Raw genomic sequence first — 14,146 nt, forward strand, 5'->3', positions numbered from 1 at the left:
TGTGAACCGCCGGCTCGCTGGTCTCTGGCCGTGGTTTTGTACGTGTTCAGCGCGGTCCAGGTGCGCGTGTTATTGTTCCATAATGCGGCCACGGACTGTCCGGTGGTGTGCGATGTGAGGCGGGGTAGCTTGTCCGTTCACGGTTCCCGGGCGAGGAAGAAAGTGGCCAGACGGAGAAGGACTGACGTTGTGCCTGTGGTGCCTATTGTGGAGGGGGCCAGGAGTCATTGTCATGGTCGGACTCCAGCGATGGGCACTCCTGTTCCATAGGTTGTATGTTGATGTAGTGTTCCTGATTACCCCGATATGTTCTGTCTGTGTGTGATTATAAATCGTTTGTCATGTTGTGGATTGTCGTGGATTGTCATCTTGTACTGGTGTGTGACCAGGTTGTATGTGTTAGACCCTGTTTGTTCCTAGTGATGCGTAAATCCATTCACACCATCGCCTGTGACAGTAAGTAACGTACAACTTCCAGGTGTGTTGTGCTTATAAATGTTCTAAATGTCAATGTTTCTAAAATGTGCCACTCACTTTAAAACCTATCCCGGTTAAAGAAAAAAGAAGAAGATAATTTGCCCCAGACATCTGAAACATTTACATTTACAGCATTTATCAGACGCCCTTATCCAGAGCGACTTACAATCAGTAGTGACAGGGACAGTCTCCCCCCGGGGGGCAACTTAGGGTTAAGTGTCTTGCTCAGGGACACAATGGTAGTAAGCAGGATTTGAACCTGGGTCTTCTGGTTCACAGGCGAGTGTGTTACCCACTAGGCTACTACCACCCCACGAGAAACAGAGTCCCGTGTGCTGAAGGTTGGCCTGTCTTTATAACGTTTACTGTGTGTGGATTATACGGTGTTCATGTGGAGTTTTTATTGGTGGACCCTTTACCCAGGGCCTCGGTTGGCATTACAGTAGTGCTTGCCTGACGTTCATGGCAACTGGAAACAAGTCACTAAAAAATTATACTAGCACTACTGCATATGCTTGTAACGCATCGAACTGCTAGTGCGGGATCATAAAGCACTCGTGAAACGAGGAAGAAATGAAACTTTGAAGAGGAATTTTGTCGCACAATTCCGGAGCTATATATCACAAGCTTTAAATGGCCGTTTGCAGCAAAGTCACCTCATCAGGTTCCCTCCTTCTTAATACATGTGCAAAAGGATTTGTTATTGACATAAAACAGAAATGAAACCAGACGTCTCTGCAAATGAGACCCCCGGACTCTGTCCATGTACCTTCGTATCTGTCAATCTGTTCAGTCAGCGTTCAGTTGAAACACAATCAACACGCAGCAGATTTGGCAAGAATGTTCCTGCTTTTGTGTCGTCCTTCATCAAGGCTGTCATCATTCCAAACAGTTTCACTTTTTCTTTTGTCGATGGAGAATTCAGACCTCTTCAGAGCTGGGATTCAAGGCTCTGTGTGTGTGTGTGTGTGTGTGTGTGTGTGTGTGTGTGTGTTGCCTCCTTCTTTGTACTTCCCTCACGTTTGACATCGGATGCACGGCGCGGCAATCATCCTTGTTGTCAATCCCTGATTGTCCCTTTCAATCAAGTAAAGGAGCGTCAGAAGTCATATTGACCCCCGCTCCTCCCCACCCTGCACAATAAATGATAAATTACTTTAATTTTATGTAAATGCCTGTATTTGCTGACAGTTCCTGACTGAAGTGACAGTGGCACATGACAGCAGCATGGAACAGTAACTAGCGGGGTCTTTTGGCAGCTACTCTCATTTTTTAAAATGCGTATTGCAGCACAAAGGTCACAATGTGGTTCCTTACAACATATGCAATTATATTAATAGTAATAATGCTGTGAAAGGCACAGTAAATAGTATAAACAATATATGGATTTATACCTCAGGCTGTTCCAACCTGACATTCTGATTAGTTGAGAATGTGTCTCCCATTATCAGAACACAGTTCTTTAAATATCTATTCAGTTACATGCATAACCACTGTCTGGTCAAGGTTGCTTAGTAACACAACTATAAGAAATGTATTTTTGATATTATTGCTGCTACAGTTAAATGGTAATAAAGGCAACACGTCCATTTAAAGGATTTGGGCCATATAGAAATGGGCTTGATTTCAAATGTCAAAATATGAATAAGAAACAGTAATTGACATAATGGAAATGACGGTCTGCTGACACCCATATATGCCGATGCACCAGATTCTCTGATGGTGTTTCAAGATGTAGAAAAGAAGATAATTGCAAATGGTGCTTTTCTGATAATCAGTGGAGCTTCTCATTCCATTGGAACTCAAGGCTGCTGATAAACATGTATGCAGATATTCCATCATGTCAGGACTTAATTTCTCATGAATTGTATGTTATAAAATGATCATGAACGAGGGCATTTCTTGAGGACATTGTCACTGATGTGACTTACATAGCTACACTAATTAGAATATCAAACACTGGTTTTAGTAAATGAATACATTTAATCTTTGTTGCATTATAACAAATTAGTATACCAGTACAGCAGGAGAGACTTTATCATTTTTATCAGGGCTTTAGATTTTTATATTACATTGAGTTGCTGAGAACAAGCTCATATATTTCGACTGAACATTTTTACCGTCTGTTTATGGTAAACCCCTGGTATTTATTCAGCCTTGGTTTCTCAATGGGGTTGTTAGTATCTGACACTGACCTGAAGCCACCCCACTGCATGTGTTTCCTGCAGAACTACTACGGGGCGGCGCGGGCCATCTTCTCAGATAACCCCCTGGGGCTGACCTGTGGGATGGTGTGCCCCACCTCAGACCTCTGCGTGGGAGGCTGCAACCTCTACGCCTCCGAGGAGGGTCCCATCAACATCGGAGGGCTGCAGCAGTTTGCTACCGAGGTACGTCTGCGGTAAAACTACAAGCACGCTACGCGGCATGACCATCGTCTGCCTTCTGAAAGGAAGAATCCGCACAGCGATGCTTGATTTCTCTCCCGAAAACCCGAATAACTGAATCCATAATGCTCACCTCCCACCTGAACAGAGATTTGCAAGCGTCGCCGCTGGTGTTTAAGTCATTCAGGGCTAACGCAGGGCCTGGCGGGGGTCTCTGGCAGGGGGTACGGGTGATCTCTGAGCAGAGGCGGATGGGATGCAGCGTTTTCCGGCACAGACCTGGGAACAGCTGCCGGATCATTCTCACCGAGTGCCCATGAAAACAGATTTTCTACGCCTGGATGCGTAATTCATTACTTCCCTCTGCTGTTTTCTTGTTAATTACAGCGCACAGGCAGGTATTTGTGTTGAAGGTGTGAACCACTCTCTCCTTCTCCCGCACACACACAGGGTGACGCACACCAGCAGCGTGCCGCGTGCGGCCCGTAACGTCACCTCGGCGACACACTAAGGAGGAACTTGCTCAACAAGATTTCAATTAAAACGGGAAAGCGGTATGGCTGGTTGTGTGGGCCGCCTCGCGCTACATACCCTGTTACCACACCTGGTTTTAGAAGATCTTTAGGTGTAAATGCTAGCGCTGCGGTGGTCAGAGAGAAAAATTCGCTTTTTTTTTTTTTTTTCTCTACTGTAAATGTTAATGTTATAAAGCGTCAGAATGCAGGAATTCTGCAGAATTGGCACTCGAAGTCTTACAATAAAAACACCAATCATCTACATTTACATTTACATTTACAGCATTTATCAGACGCCCTTATCCAGAGCGACTTACAATCAGTATTTACAGGGGACAGTCTCCCTGGAGCAACTTAAGGTTAAGTGTCTTGCTCAGGGACACAATGGTAGTAAGCGGGATTCAAACCCGGGTCTTCTGGTTCATAGGCAGGTGTGTTACCCACTAGGCCACTACCACCCACATGTTTCGTGCGACAGCGTCCATTGAAGTTCTAGGTTATCTATTCCTCCCCTCCAAGACACCGATTACTAGCACTCAGTCATTTCCTGTGTGTGTCGGGGTATTTCTCCACACGATATTTGAACTAAGCACAGCTCTACACACAAGTCGGTTTGATACTGACAACCACCAAACGGTTCGTTCTTATCTGTTCATTTATATCCTCAGGACACGTTTGACCTTACACTAGTCAACACGAACCATGCTTAGTGCTTCGCTTAACACCAGTTTGAAGATTTTGGCCTTAACTTTTTTTTTTTTTTTTTTTACATGCCGCAAGTTCCATGTCAATTAGAGCAGAGGGGAAATTAGTCCGTTATGTTTTCCTAATCTAACAGGAAAATAGTGATGAAGGACGTTCGCTGGAGCTCTTGTAGCTCGGACAGGGGTATTAGTTTTAGCTAGCATGTGATGATCAAACCTGTGTGTAAGGAAATCTATTGACACACGATTGACATTGTGTACGTTGCGATTAGGGCTGATGGTCAACTGGTCACCGAATATTAAAACGACTAGTCGGATGATAAATTGCATAATTATTAAATGACTCCTATTTAGCTGCCAGGTTTTACACTTAGCATGAGGTTATTTAAACAATGTGGCAAATAATAAAGACAAAAAGGAAACTTCACTCAAAAACATATTGTAATGCAGTTTGCTGCTGGTAATATAAATACCAATAACTGACTTCTTTGTTTATAGCTTTTTCTGCACAGGAAGGACAGGAACAAAGCAGCAATGAAACGGTGCAAAACATTCTGTAACAAGTTACAATCGCAATTATTTACACTTACTAATAACTCAAATAAATTTCACTGACCAAAGTGTAGTGGGATCAGCGTGTGCAGGACTCACTGGGCCATGGGATCAGCGTGCTTTTGGAAAGACCGCCGCCCATCAGCAGGGTGTTGGACATGCATGCTCCACAAACTTCGCAGTGTGCTGTTAGCACCCTGATAATCTCATAAAACCACATAAACTTGTTCTACAGCGTAAAAACCCTGTACGGCCGATGCATCCTACCATCTTTTTTGTTGGCCACGTCATGTCACTTTCAAGGTAAAAGTGTGTACGATTGGCTGAGAGAGCTGTCACTCAGTTTGACAAGCTTAAGAAAAAAATTAACGGAATATAAGAGAGGGTATTTTTGGCTTCAGGAAAATAGTGCGAGCTGGGGAGAACTTGTGTTAAGTGTCAATGTGAGAAGTGTATTATTTCATATAATACACTGAGAACAATACTTCAAACTACACTAGTGAGTGAACAGTCTTTTAAAGTCCTTTATTTTCATATTCTCACCCCATCAATGGATTCAAATTGTTGTTTAGACCCTTTTTATCCAGATTTTGATATTGTAAAATGTTTAAAAGCCCGCTCTTGCTGACAAGCTGTGAGAGGTGTGGAGAATTGAATGATTTGGAGGACGAAATTCGTTTGTGCTTTTCTAGCCAGTTCCATGCACCTAGTTAGAATTGTTCTATAAAATAGTGCAAACACTTAAGTGTTCAAATTTGAATTCTGAACTGGCCTTGGGGGTTTACATATCTGGGAAAGGCAGCATCTGTCTTACAGTGGATAAGGTAAGTATTTAGGCCCCCTTAAATGTTGCACTCTTTGTTATATTGCAGCCATTTGCTAAAATCATTTACGTTATTTCTTAGCACACAGCACACCATATTGACAGAAAAACACAGAATTGTTGACATTTTTTAACAAAGAAAAACTGAATTATCACATGGTCCTAAGTATTCAGACCCTTTGCTGTGACACTCATATATTTTACTCAGGTTCTGTCCATTTCTTCTTATCATCCTTGAGATGGTTCTATACCTTCCTTTGTGTTTGAGTATACTGATTGGACTTGATAAGTAAAGCCACACCCCTGTCTATATAAGACCTTACAGCTCACAATGAATGTCAGAGCAAATGAGAATCATGAGGTCAAAGGAACTGCCTGAAGAGCTCATTGTGGCAAGGCACAGAGTTACAAAACATTTCTGCTGCACTTAAGGCTCCTAAGAGCACAGTGGCCTCCATAATCCTTTAATGGTAGACGTTTGGGATGACCAGAACCCTCCCTAGAGCTGGTCATCTGGCCAAATTGAACTATCGGGGAGAAGAGCCTTGGTTAGAGAGGTAAATTATAACCCAAAGATCACTGTGGCTGAGCTCCAGAGATGCAGTCGGGAGATGCATCTCACTGCTCATCACCTGTCTAATACAGTCCCAACTGTGAAGCATGGTTGTGGCATCATCATGCTGCGGGGGTCTTTGGCAGCTTTAGGGACAGGACGACTGGTTGCAATTGAGGAAAAGATTAATGTGGACAAGTATATGAATATCCTGGACTAAAAACTCCAGAGTGCTCAGGACCTCAGACTGGGCCGAAGGTTTACCTTCCAGCAAGACATTGACCCTAAGCACACAGCCTAAACTCTGTGACTGTTCTTGAATGGCCCAGCCAGAGCCATGACTTAAACCCAATTGAGCATCTCTAGCTGCAGTAGGGTCTGAATACCATGTGACATTTCAGTGACAAATCTTCAAAAATGTCCAGAATTCAGTGTTTTTCTGTTGATATGGGGTGCTGTGTGTACATTAATGAGGGAAAAATGATTTTAGCAAATGGCTGCAATTTAACCAAGAGTGAAAAATTTAAGGCGGTCTGAATACTTTATCCACTGTTCATTCCTTATTTAAGCAAATAACTTCTAGACGACACATCAACACACAACAGAAAGCAAGTTATTGAGCCATCATTTACTTGAATGCGTTTGAACTGTGTCTGACACAGGTTGTTGTGTCGTGTTGGATTTATTGTTATTTTTTATTTTTTTTAAAACCTTATTCCTGTGGAGCTTCCCATAAACCCCTGGCACTCGCTCGTTCACCTCAGCCCATTGGCCCATAGCTCTTTTTCCTGTTTCAAGCAACGGTCTCTTGGTGCTTTCACCTCATAAGGCGGAGTGATGGAGTGCCGCCATGCCTGTGTAGTCATACCGGTGCAGTATTAATGGGTTCTCGGCTCTCTTTGTTACAGCAGTGGTTGGCACCGAGGCACGTGGCATCTGTCATATGGCCATATTACAGTCATAATTCCCCTCTTGTTTATTGTACAAGGCTCAGCCTTCCGCTGTGATGAACGTCAGGTTCACCATTAAAACAGTAAAGAGGCTTGTATTAAATTAAAGGATTGGAAAAAAAAAACACACATACACAAACAGAGGAAAGAGACAGAGAAGAAACATTGCCGTTCCATCACTGTAAAGTCAACACAGATGACTTTGTTAAGATGGCAGTGCCAAGATGCCAAGAGAACATGGGGGAATCTTTCATGTCAGAAACAGGAGAAAAACACACATACACACACAAGAGGCTTAATGTCAAATAACATTCATTTCATGTTCAAAGAGAGACTAAACGAACAGGAACAACGTCGACAGAGCCAGCAGCCGCACATTTGAAATGTGAATCACAAAAAAACAGTCCTTTAGTGGAACACCGTTCAGATGCCTTTGTTGTAAATGGATTTCAGAGGAGATTTACCCTCTGTCAGTCAGGGTTCTTCATGCGCCATGACTCTTATCACACATGACAGCTTTCTTGGGGGGTATAAACCAGTGTGTTTTTGAACCACACTATAGGTTGTAGTCATTTGATCATCTCTGTTATTTGCTTTATATATATATTGTGTGGGTGTGGGTGGGTGTGTCACTGTCATAGCAGACCTTTTAAAGTTCCATGGTAACTGCTAATTAAATGAACATGTCAGAGATGTGTGTGGGCTGGAATGGATATCTTTGACCCACGGCCTTGAGTGTGTGTGGCTGCATTTTTTTTGCTCCTAATGAAGCTTTGGTGATCTAATGTGCAAAGTGGACAAGTAGGTGGACAATACTATGCAGGTGGAGGTGGACAAATATGGAAAAAAAAAGTTTATAGCAAAGTGTGAACTTTTTTAAATAAGTGAGACATATGACACAGTAGTGTAGTGTATATACGAACATATATATTAACTCAACTCAATAAGGCCAGACTGAACTAACTTTATAAATCAAGCACAGGAAAGGTGAGTAATGTTAATGATTGACAACAAGAACAAGAACACAACTAAACCAGGAAGGGGCAGCTGCTTGCAGTGTATTAGGCATCGCAAAAGGCATCTGTTACCTATAGCCAAATTATTCTTAAATGTTTCTTTTAATAATAACAGCGTTGAGGAATCATGATCTTGATTAAAATCCCAAAATTTCTCTGTTGTGAAAATATATAAGAATTTGCAGTAAGAGGCTGAAATGCGAAAAAAAAAGGCATTTTTCCTTGAGTCTGCTCACATATTTTGTCTATTGTTAGAGCTTCGAGAGAGGGCAACACTGCTGACATCATACACGTTTAGGGCTTTGAATGCCTTACAGTGGCTCCTAACAGTGCGCCTTTACTCACAGCAGAGCCGTGTGCTCACTATTCTAACCAGTCAAGGAAATGATCAGGAGAAAACCCGGCCATTCCTCCCCACCTACTTGCTCCACTGTGGCTTATTTCACATCTCTATCCAGGTGGCAGCTACTCTCTCCTTAAATGTGAAAGGTCAGGGTGGTTATCGGGCCGATAATTAGATAACCTCAGGAAGAAGGGCCATCATGCCCCAGCTCCATTCAACCAGCACTCCAGCAGCCTCGACTACAGCTGCTGATAAAGTCAATACCTCTTCTCAATTATACAGGAGACACGTAGGGCATGTTCTCTCCTTTCCTTTTTTAACAAACTTTCAGTGGGCTGAACATGGGATCTGACAGGGCCATGAAAATGACAGGGATGCATCCCAAGGGACGTTCTACACTACTTTAGCTCAGTACACCTATTCAACAGTATTCCTTTTATAATGATACTAATAGCTTCATCAGAATATTTTATTCAGGACGTCAAACTCAGTCCAACTCAGGCCAATTCTCAATGAATTGTGTTAAGATATAAACCTGAAATAATGTTTCTTCACACTCACTTTCCATACCCTTTTATTCTTCCCAAGGAGCAGTGGTGGCCTAGTGGGTAAGGAAGGGTTGAGGGTTCAAATCTGACAAAGGTCCCCTTGAGCAACGTACCGTCCCCACAAACTGCTCCCCAGGCACCTTTCACAGCTGCCCACTGCTCACTAAGGGTGATGGGTTAAATGCAGAGGACACATTTCGTTGTGTGCACCATGTGCTGTACCATGCTGTATATCACAATGACAAAAACAATCACTTTCACTTAATGGCTGTCTGAGCCCATCCCAGGACTCACCCAGGACAAACCCTAGGGTACACATACCATGAAGCATAATAACTACAAATCACTGTTGAACTGCATGTTCAATAAAAATGTTACTGAACATTTTTATTGTAAGTCACTTATTGTAAGTCACTTTGGATAAGGGCGTCTGATAAATGCCATAAATGTAAACGTAAAATGACTCGAAGGTTCCTGCATGATGCATCTTTGGTTTCCCCGGCATTCAGTCCCTGTGCAGGATAATAACGCAGCAAATGCTCTATTTTGCTGACGTATGTTTCTCTGTGCTCGGACCAGAGCAGGTGACTCCGCACCACCCAATCTCCAAATCCTTCTTCCAAGCCAGTTCCCAGAGAGACGACTCAAAGCACCTGTTAGTTTGCAGTTTCATGGCTTCAATTAAGAGAGAAGGGAAGAGATTGCATTTCGAATTTGCATTGTTTGTTTCATAGCTGCAGCAGGAGCAGAATAATAGCTAGAGCCTCTAAACTGCTCTTAGGGATTATTAAAAATGCATTGTCATGCGGCAATTTTTGGCTTCACAGTTCATGAAACTCATGAATACCAAAAACAATATCACATATAATGTAGCCCGTTCAGGCATAATATTGTACCAACAATGCAAACCTTTATGTATGGATTTCCATAATCTTATTAAGAGCGCCGTACGCCAGCCCCCTAATTTTTCTGGTGATGTACTGCTGAAGGATGCTTGTTAAAATGTGGTAACATACCAGGAATATCTTTAATGCGCTTGAACGCTTTATTGTTTTTTTTTGTTCTCCAGATTAGAATTTAAATTGGATTTAAGGTCATCAAGGTCGAGGGGTAGATGGTGGTACATGTGGGCTCTGTTAGGGACTCCAGCGGTGGGTGTTTTTTTTTTTTTTTTGAGGTTGAGTCTTATTAAAGCTGAAACTTAAAATTGTCAAGTTCCACCCTCTCTAAGAGTTGAAGTACCTGGAGGAGATGAGGAATCCAGTCAGTCGGTTTTTCGAGGGCCCCGGGGGGAATGGACTTCATTTTCTATCACAGTTGGATTAAACGTGGCATTGATATGATAAGCCGGCGACAGAAGGAGTGTGTAATACCGCGCTCTTCGTTATCTCGCCTTTGCAGAATCGGTGGTGAATTTCTATTTATTTTTTTTTGGTTTTGTTTTTTTTTTTTTCAGGTTTTTAGCAAGATGGGGATTCCGCAGGTACGGAACCCGGCCCTTCCTTGCCAGGACCAGATGCCTGAGAGCTACCACTCCAAAATCGCGCTGATTGGCTGCGGCCCGGCCAGCGTCAGCTGCGCCTCCTTCCTGGCCCGTCTTGGCTACGACGACATCACCATCTTCGAGAAGCAGAAATACATCGGTGGACTGAGGTCAGCCTTCATTTAATTGTGCGCTCAAAATCCACCGAAAGAGAGGGTATTGTTGATCACGCATGACTGGATCGATACCAGGCACGTTGCATAAGGTCAGAATAACTAATGAACGTTGGGTGTAATTGGGAATATTCATCTCTCAAATGCCGGCTGTGGGACGGGTCTTATCAATTATGCCTTCCTCCGACCCACCTCAGGAAGCCCTGGCAGCTCTTCGGAGGCTCATGAATGTCCAAGTCTGGGTTCATACCCAGCAGCCGGTGGGGGTGGAGCGGAGCAGTCAGCAGTCAGGGGAAATGATAACTACTGTAAACCCCAAACATCACAGAGAATAAGGGAGAGGAACCACCAAGTTTTCTCTCTTTCGTTACGAACTTCCAGAACTTTTTTTTTTTTATTCCCATGGTGACTTTCTTGTTGCCCCCACCCCTCTCCATCTCTTCATCTTTCTTCATCTTCTCCACCCTACACTTTTTTTTTTGCAGTTCTGCGGAGATCCCTCAGTTCCGCCTGCCATACGAGGTGGTGCAGTTCGAGGTGGACCTGATGAAGGACCTGGGAGTGAAGGTAATGGGTGGAATCTCACCTCCTTCTCTCTCTTCTCATCCACCCCCCCCCCCCCCCTGCCCCCCTCTCCGGTTCCACTCTCTCTCTCTATCTCTCTCTCTTTTTTTGTCCATTTTAAGCTCTCATCAGAGGGTGCAGGAGGTGACAGGTCTCTGAGAGGATCACCAGCCCAAATGTCAGTCGCATTAATAAAGAGCAATTAAAAGCTGCATTAGGAAGGCAGGTGGGTGCGGCTGGTCCGCGGGCAGAGGCTGCTTGTCTGTCTGTTGTCTGAATGCCACAGTGGTGAGAAAGGGCAATCGATAGTCCTCATCCAGACACACCTGCTCAGGATTCATTTCGCACAGGAAACAAATTCTCCTTTGAGTTGCTGGTTTTAGAATTGACAAATTTCCATGTTCTGCTACATGTGTATTTATGTATATTTTAGGGTGGTCAATTGATTAAAAGTAATTAATTGCACACCTTATGCAATAAATTATTTTGGCTAATGGCCCTATTTTGTCTGTGCATGCAAAATGCGCCCAGTCAGGAACATGCAAAGCTCATACCAGTGCAAAGTTGTGTGTGTTTGCACATATAGTGTATATTACTGATTAATTGCTGATGTTGTGATTAAATTGTTACCATTTGTTTAATCGATTGGCAGCCCTAAAAATATGACATATAAACAGACTTTAAGGTGGTAGTAGCCTAGTGAGTAAGACATTTGCTTATGGACCAGAAGACCCAAGTTTAAATCCCATCTCACACATTTTAATATATATACAGTACAGGCCAAAAGTTTGGACACACCTTCTCATTCAATGTGTTTTCTTTATTTTCATGACCATTTACTTTGGAAGATTCTCACTGAAGGCATCAAAACTATGAATGAACACATGTGGAGTTAAAAAAAAATAACTGAAAACATGTTTTATATTCTAGTTTCTTCAAAATAGCCGCCCTTTGCTCTGATTGCTGCTTTGCACACTCTTGGCATTCTCTCGATGAGCTTCAAGAGGTCGTCACCTGAAATGCTTTTCCAACAGTCTTGAAGGAGTTCCCAGAGGTGTTTAGCACTTGTTGGCCCCTTTGCCTTCACTCTGCGGTCCAACTCACCCCAAACCATCTTGATTGGGTTCAGGTCCGGTGACTGTGGAGGCCAGGTCTCCACTTTTTGTTAAGTACATAACTCCACATGTGTTCATTCATAGTTTTGATGCCTTCAGTGAGAATCTATGTACATGGTTATGAAAATAAAGAAAACACATTGAGTGAGAAGGTGTGTCCAAACGTTTGGCCTGTACTGTATATAATATCTCCAACCACATAAACTGCTGACCCATCTGCTCCCGTTCTCTATTTCTGTGTGAATGTTTTCTTCTGTGCCACTGCCATTGTAAAGCGTGTGTGTGTTCCCTTTCAGACTGTGTGTGAAAAGGGACTGGGCCAGGACGGCATGACACTGCTCTCGCTGAAAGAGGAAGGATACAAAGCCGTCTTCGTCGGCATAGGTTTGTTTCTCAAAGCGCCTTGGCCTCCTTGAACACTTTATCTTGTACTTTTCATACCCTTTTATTTCTTTTGTCCCCATACCTCCACTGTCCTTTTTAATAGGAACTATTGTAACTAAAGATTACATAAGAAGAGCCTGACCTCCGCCCATCCTGCGTCTATCGCTCTTATCTACTTTTAACTCTCGCTTTTTCATCTGTGTTGGTCTTTCGCAGCATCCGAACTACCCTAGTAGCGATTGCAAGTGTTCCCCACTGAGATCCCTGCACAGATCTCCGTGTTGCTCTCTTCCTCCCTTCACCTTTCTTTATTCTGCACTGGAAAAGACAGTGTTAATGTTAGTATTCATAGCAGCTGTTAGCTCCTGGCTATGCACCACCCTAAAGGTTCTTTACCTCATTAAAATCAATCTTTACATACTGGTGCATTTCAAATTGTGTCTCTTGTGCCTAGAAACATATATTTGCCGAAATGAAAGAAAGTTATTAAGACAGCCATTTAGGTTTTTATGGTGGAAAAATAAGCCCTGCCATTGTAAATCGATCTGAGGAACTCAAACATTCCTTGAAGCCTTCTGTCTGTCTGTTTTATTGTACTGAGCAGCAAAAAAATAAATATAATAAAATAAAACGTACAATTCATTGTTTCAAAATGCTTCAAGTCCTTTTTGATACCAGCGCCCTAATTATGGCGAGTCGTTTACTTGAAAAAAAATTTTTGGACGTCGCTTAACAAAGGGACGTAAAAGAATTTCAATTCCCCGGGAAAATGAAAGCACCGCGTGTTTTGCAATTAATTTCTGTGATTTCATACTAGTCCTTTTTACAGGCTTTTTAAATGTCACCCTGCACCATGATTGACATGCAAATTTCATCCCTGGCGCCGGGCTAAATGGAAGGCAGGTTGAGGGAGGCAGATAAGGCTATTGTTTTCTGGGCTATAAGCTTATGGGCGGCAGCTCAGGGGGCTTGGTGACTTTAAAAGAGTGTGTTAACTCCTTCACCGCTGCGCCCTGCCACGTCATCTGTGGACCTGTTTCGAGGGGGTCTCTTTGCTTTTTGATTTTGGGGTGGTTAAAAGGAACACCGTGAAAAGTAGTCAAAATTTGTCGTCCTCACGGCCTTGCCAAAAAAAAAAAAAATCTTGGAACAAAAGCCGAATGAAAAGATCAGGGGATGAAGAGAAGAAGAAAATTGATTTTTATTGAGTGTTTGAAAGGCTCTGATATTTTTCCGAGAAGGTCTCCTAAGATTTTAAGAGATGGGCGATCGATGGCGCCGCTGCACGCCCCCCCCCAAACCAAATATGACTTCTGCACAATTAGTCAATATGATGATGTATCAATCATCCCACATCAAAGGCTGGAGATGTAAGGCAAACATCCTCCTGTGTTGCTTTTGAAGTTCCACCTTTATGGCATGTGTCACAATGGGGCCTTTCTGTATCCGTCACAAAGCTCAGGTCTGGGGACATCGATTAGACGAAAAAGAAAAAGGACATTTTTTTTACCCCTCCAACACCCTCTTTGGGATTATCCCCCCTCCTTCTTCTTTTATTA

At 43.0% G+C, this 14,146-nt stretch overlaps 1 protein-coding gene across 1 annotated transcript in view; it reads left to right on the plus strand.

Moving 5' to 3' along the window:
• LOC114784261 (dihydropyrimidine dehydrogenase [NADP(+)]-like) overlaps positions 1 to 14,146 on the plus strand; it is a 139,217-nt gene that overhangs the window by 23,492 nt on the left and 101,579 nt on the right. The window contains exons 4-7 of the mRNA XM_028969524.1: positions 2,706 to 2,867; positions 10,325 to 10,521; positions 11,010 to 11,091; positions 12,500 to 12,587. Coding sequence (XP_028825357.1) covers positions 2,766 to 2,867; positions 10,325 to 10,521; positions 11,010 to 11,091; positions 12,500 to 12,587 — 469 coding nt within the window. The 5' untranslated portion in view covers positions 2,706 to 2,765. The remainder of the gene's footprint in view (positions 1 to 2,705; positions 2,868 to 10,324; positions 10,522 to 11,009; positions 11,092 to 12,499; positions 12,588 to 14,146) is intronic.

Source organism: Denticeps clupeoides, chromosome 2 (genome assembly GCF_900700375.1).
Source record: "Denticeps clupeoides chromosome 2, fDenClu1.1, whole genome shotgun sequence".
Classification (NCBI taxonomy): Eukaryota; Metazoa; Chordata; class Actinopteri; order Clupeiformes; family Denticipitidae; genus Denticeps; species Denticeps clupeoides.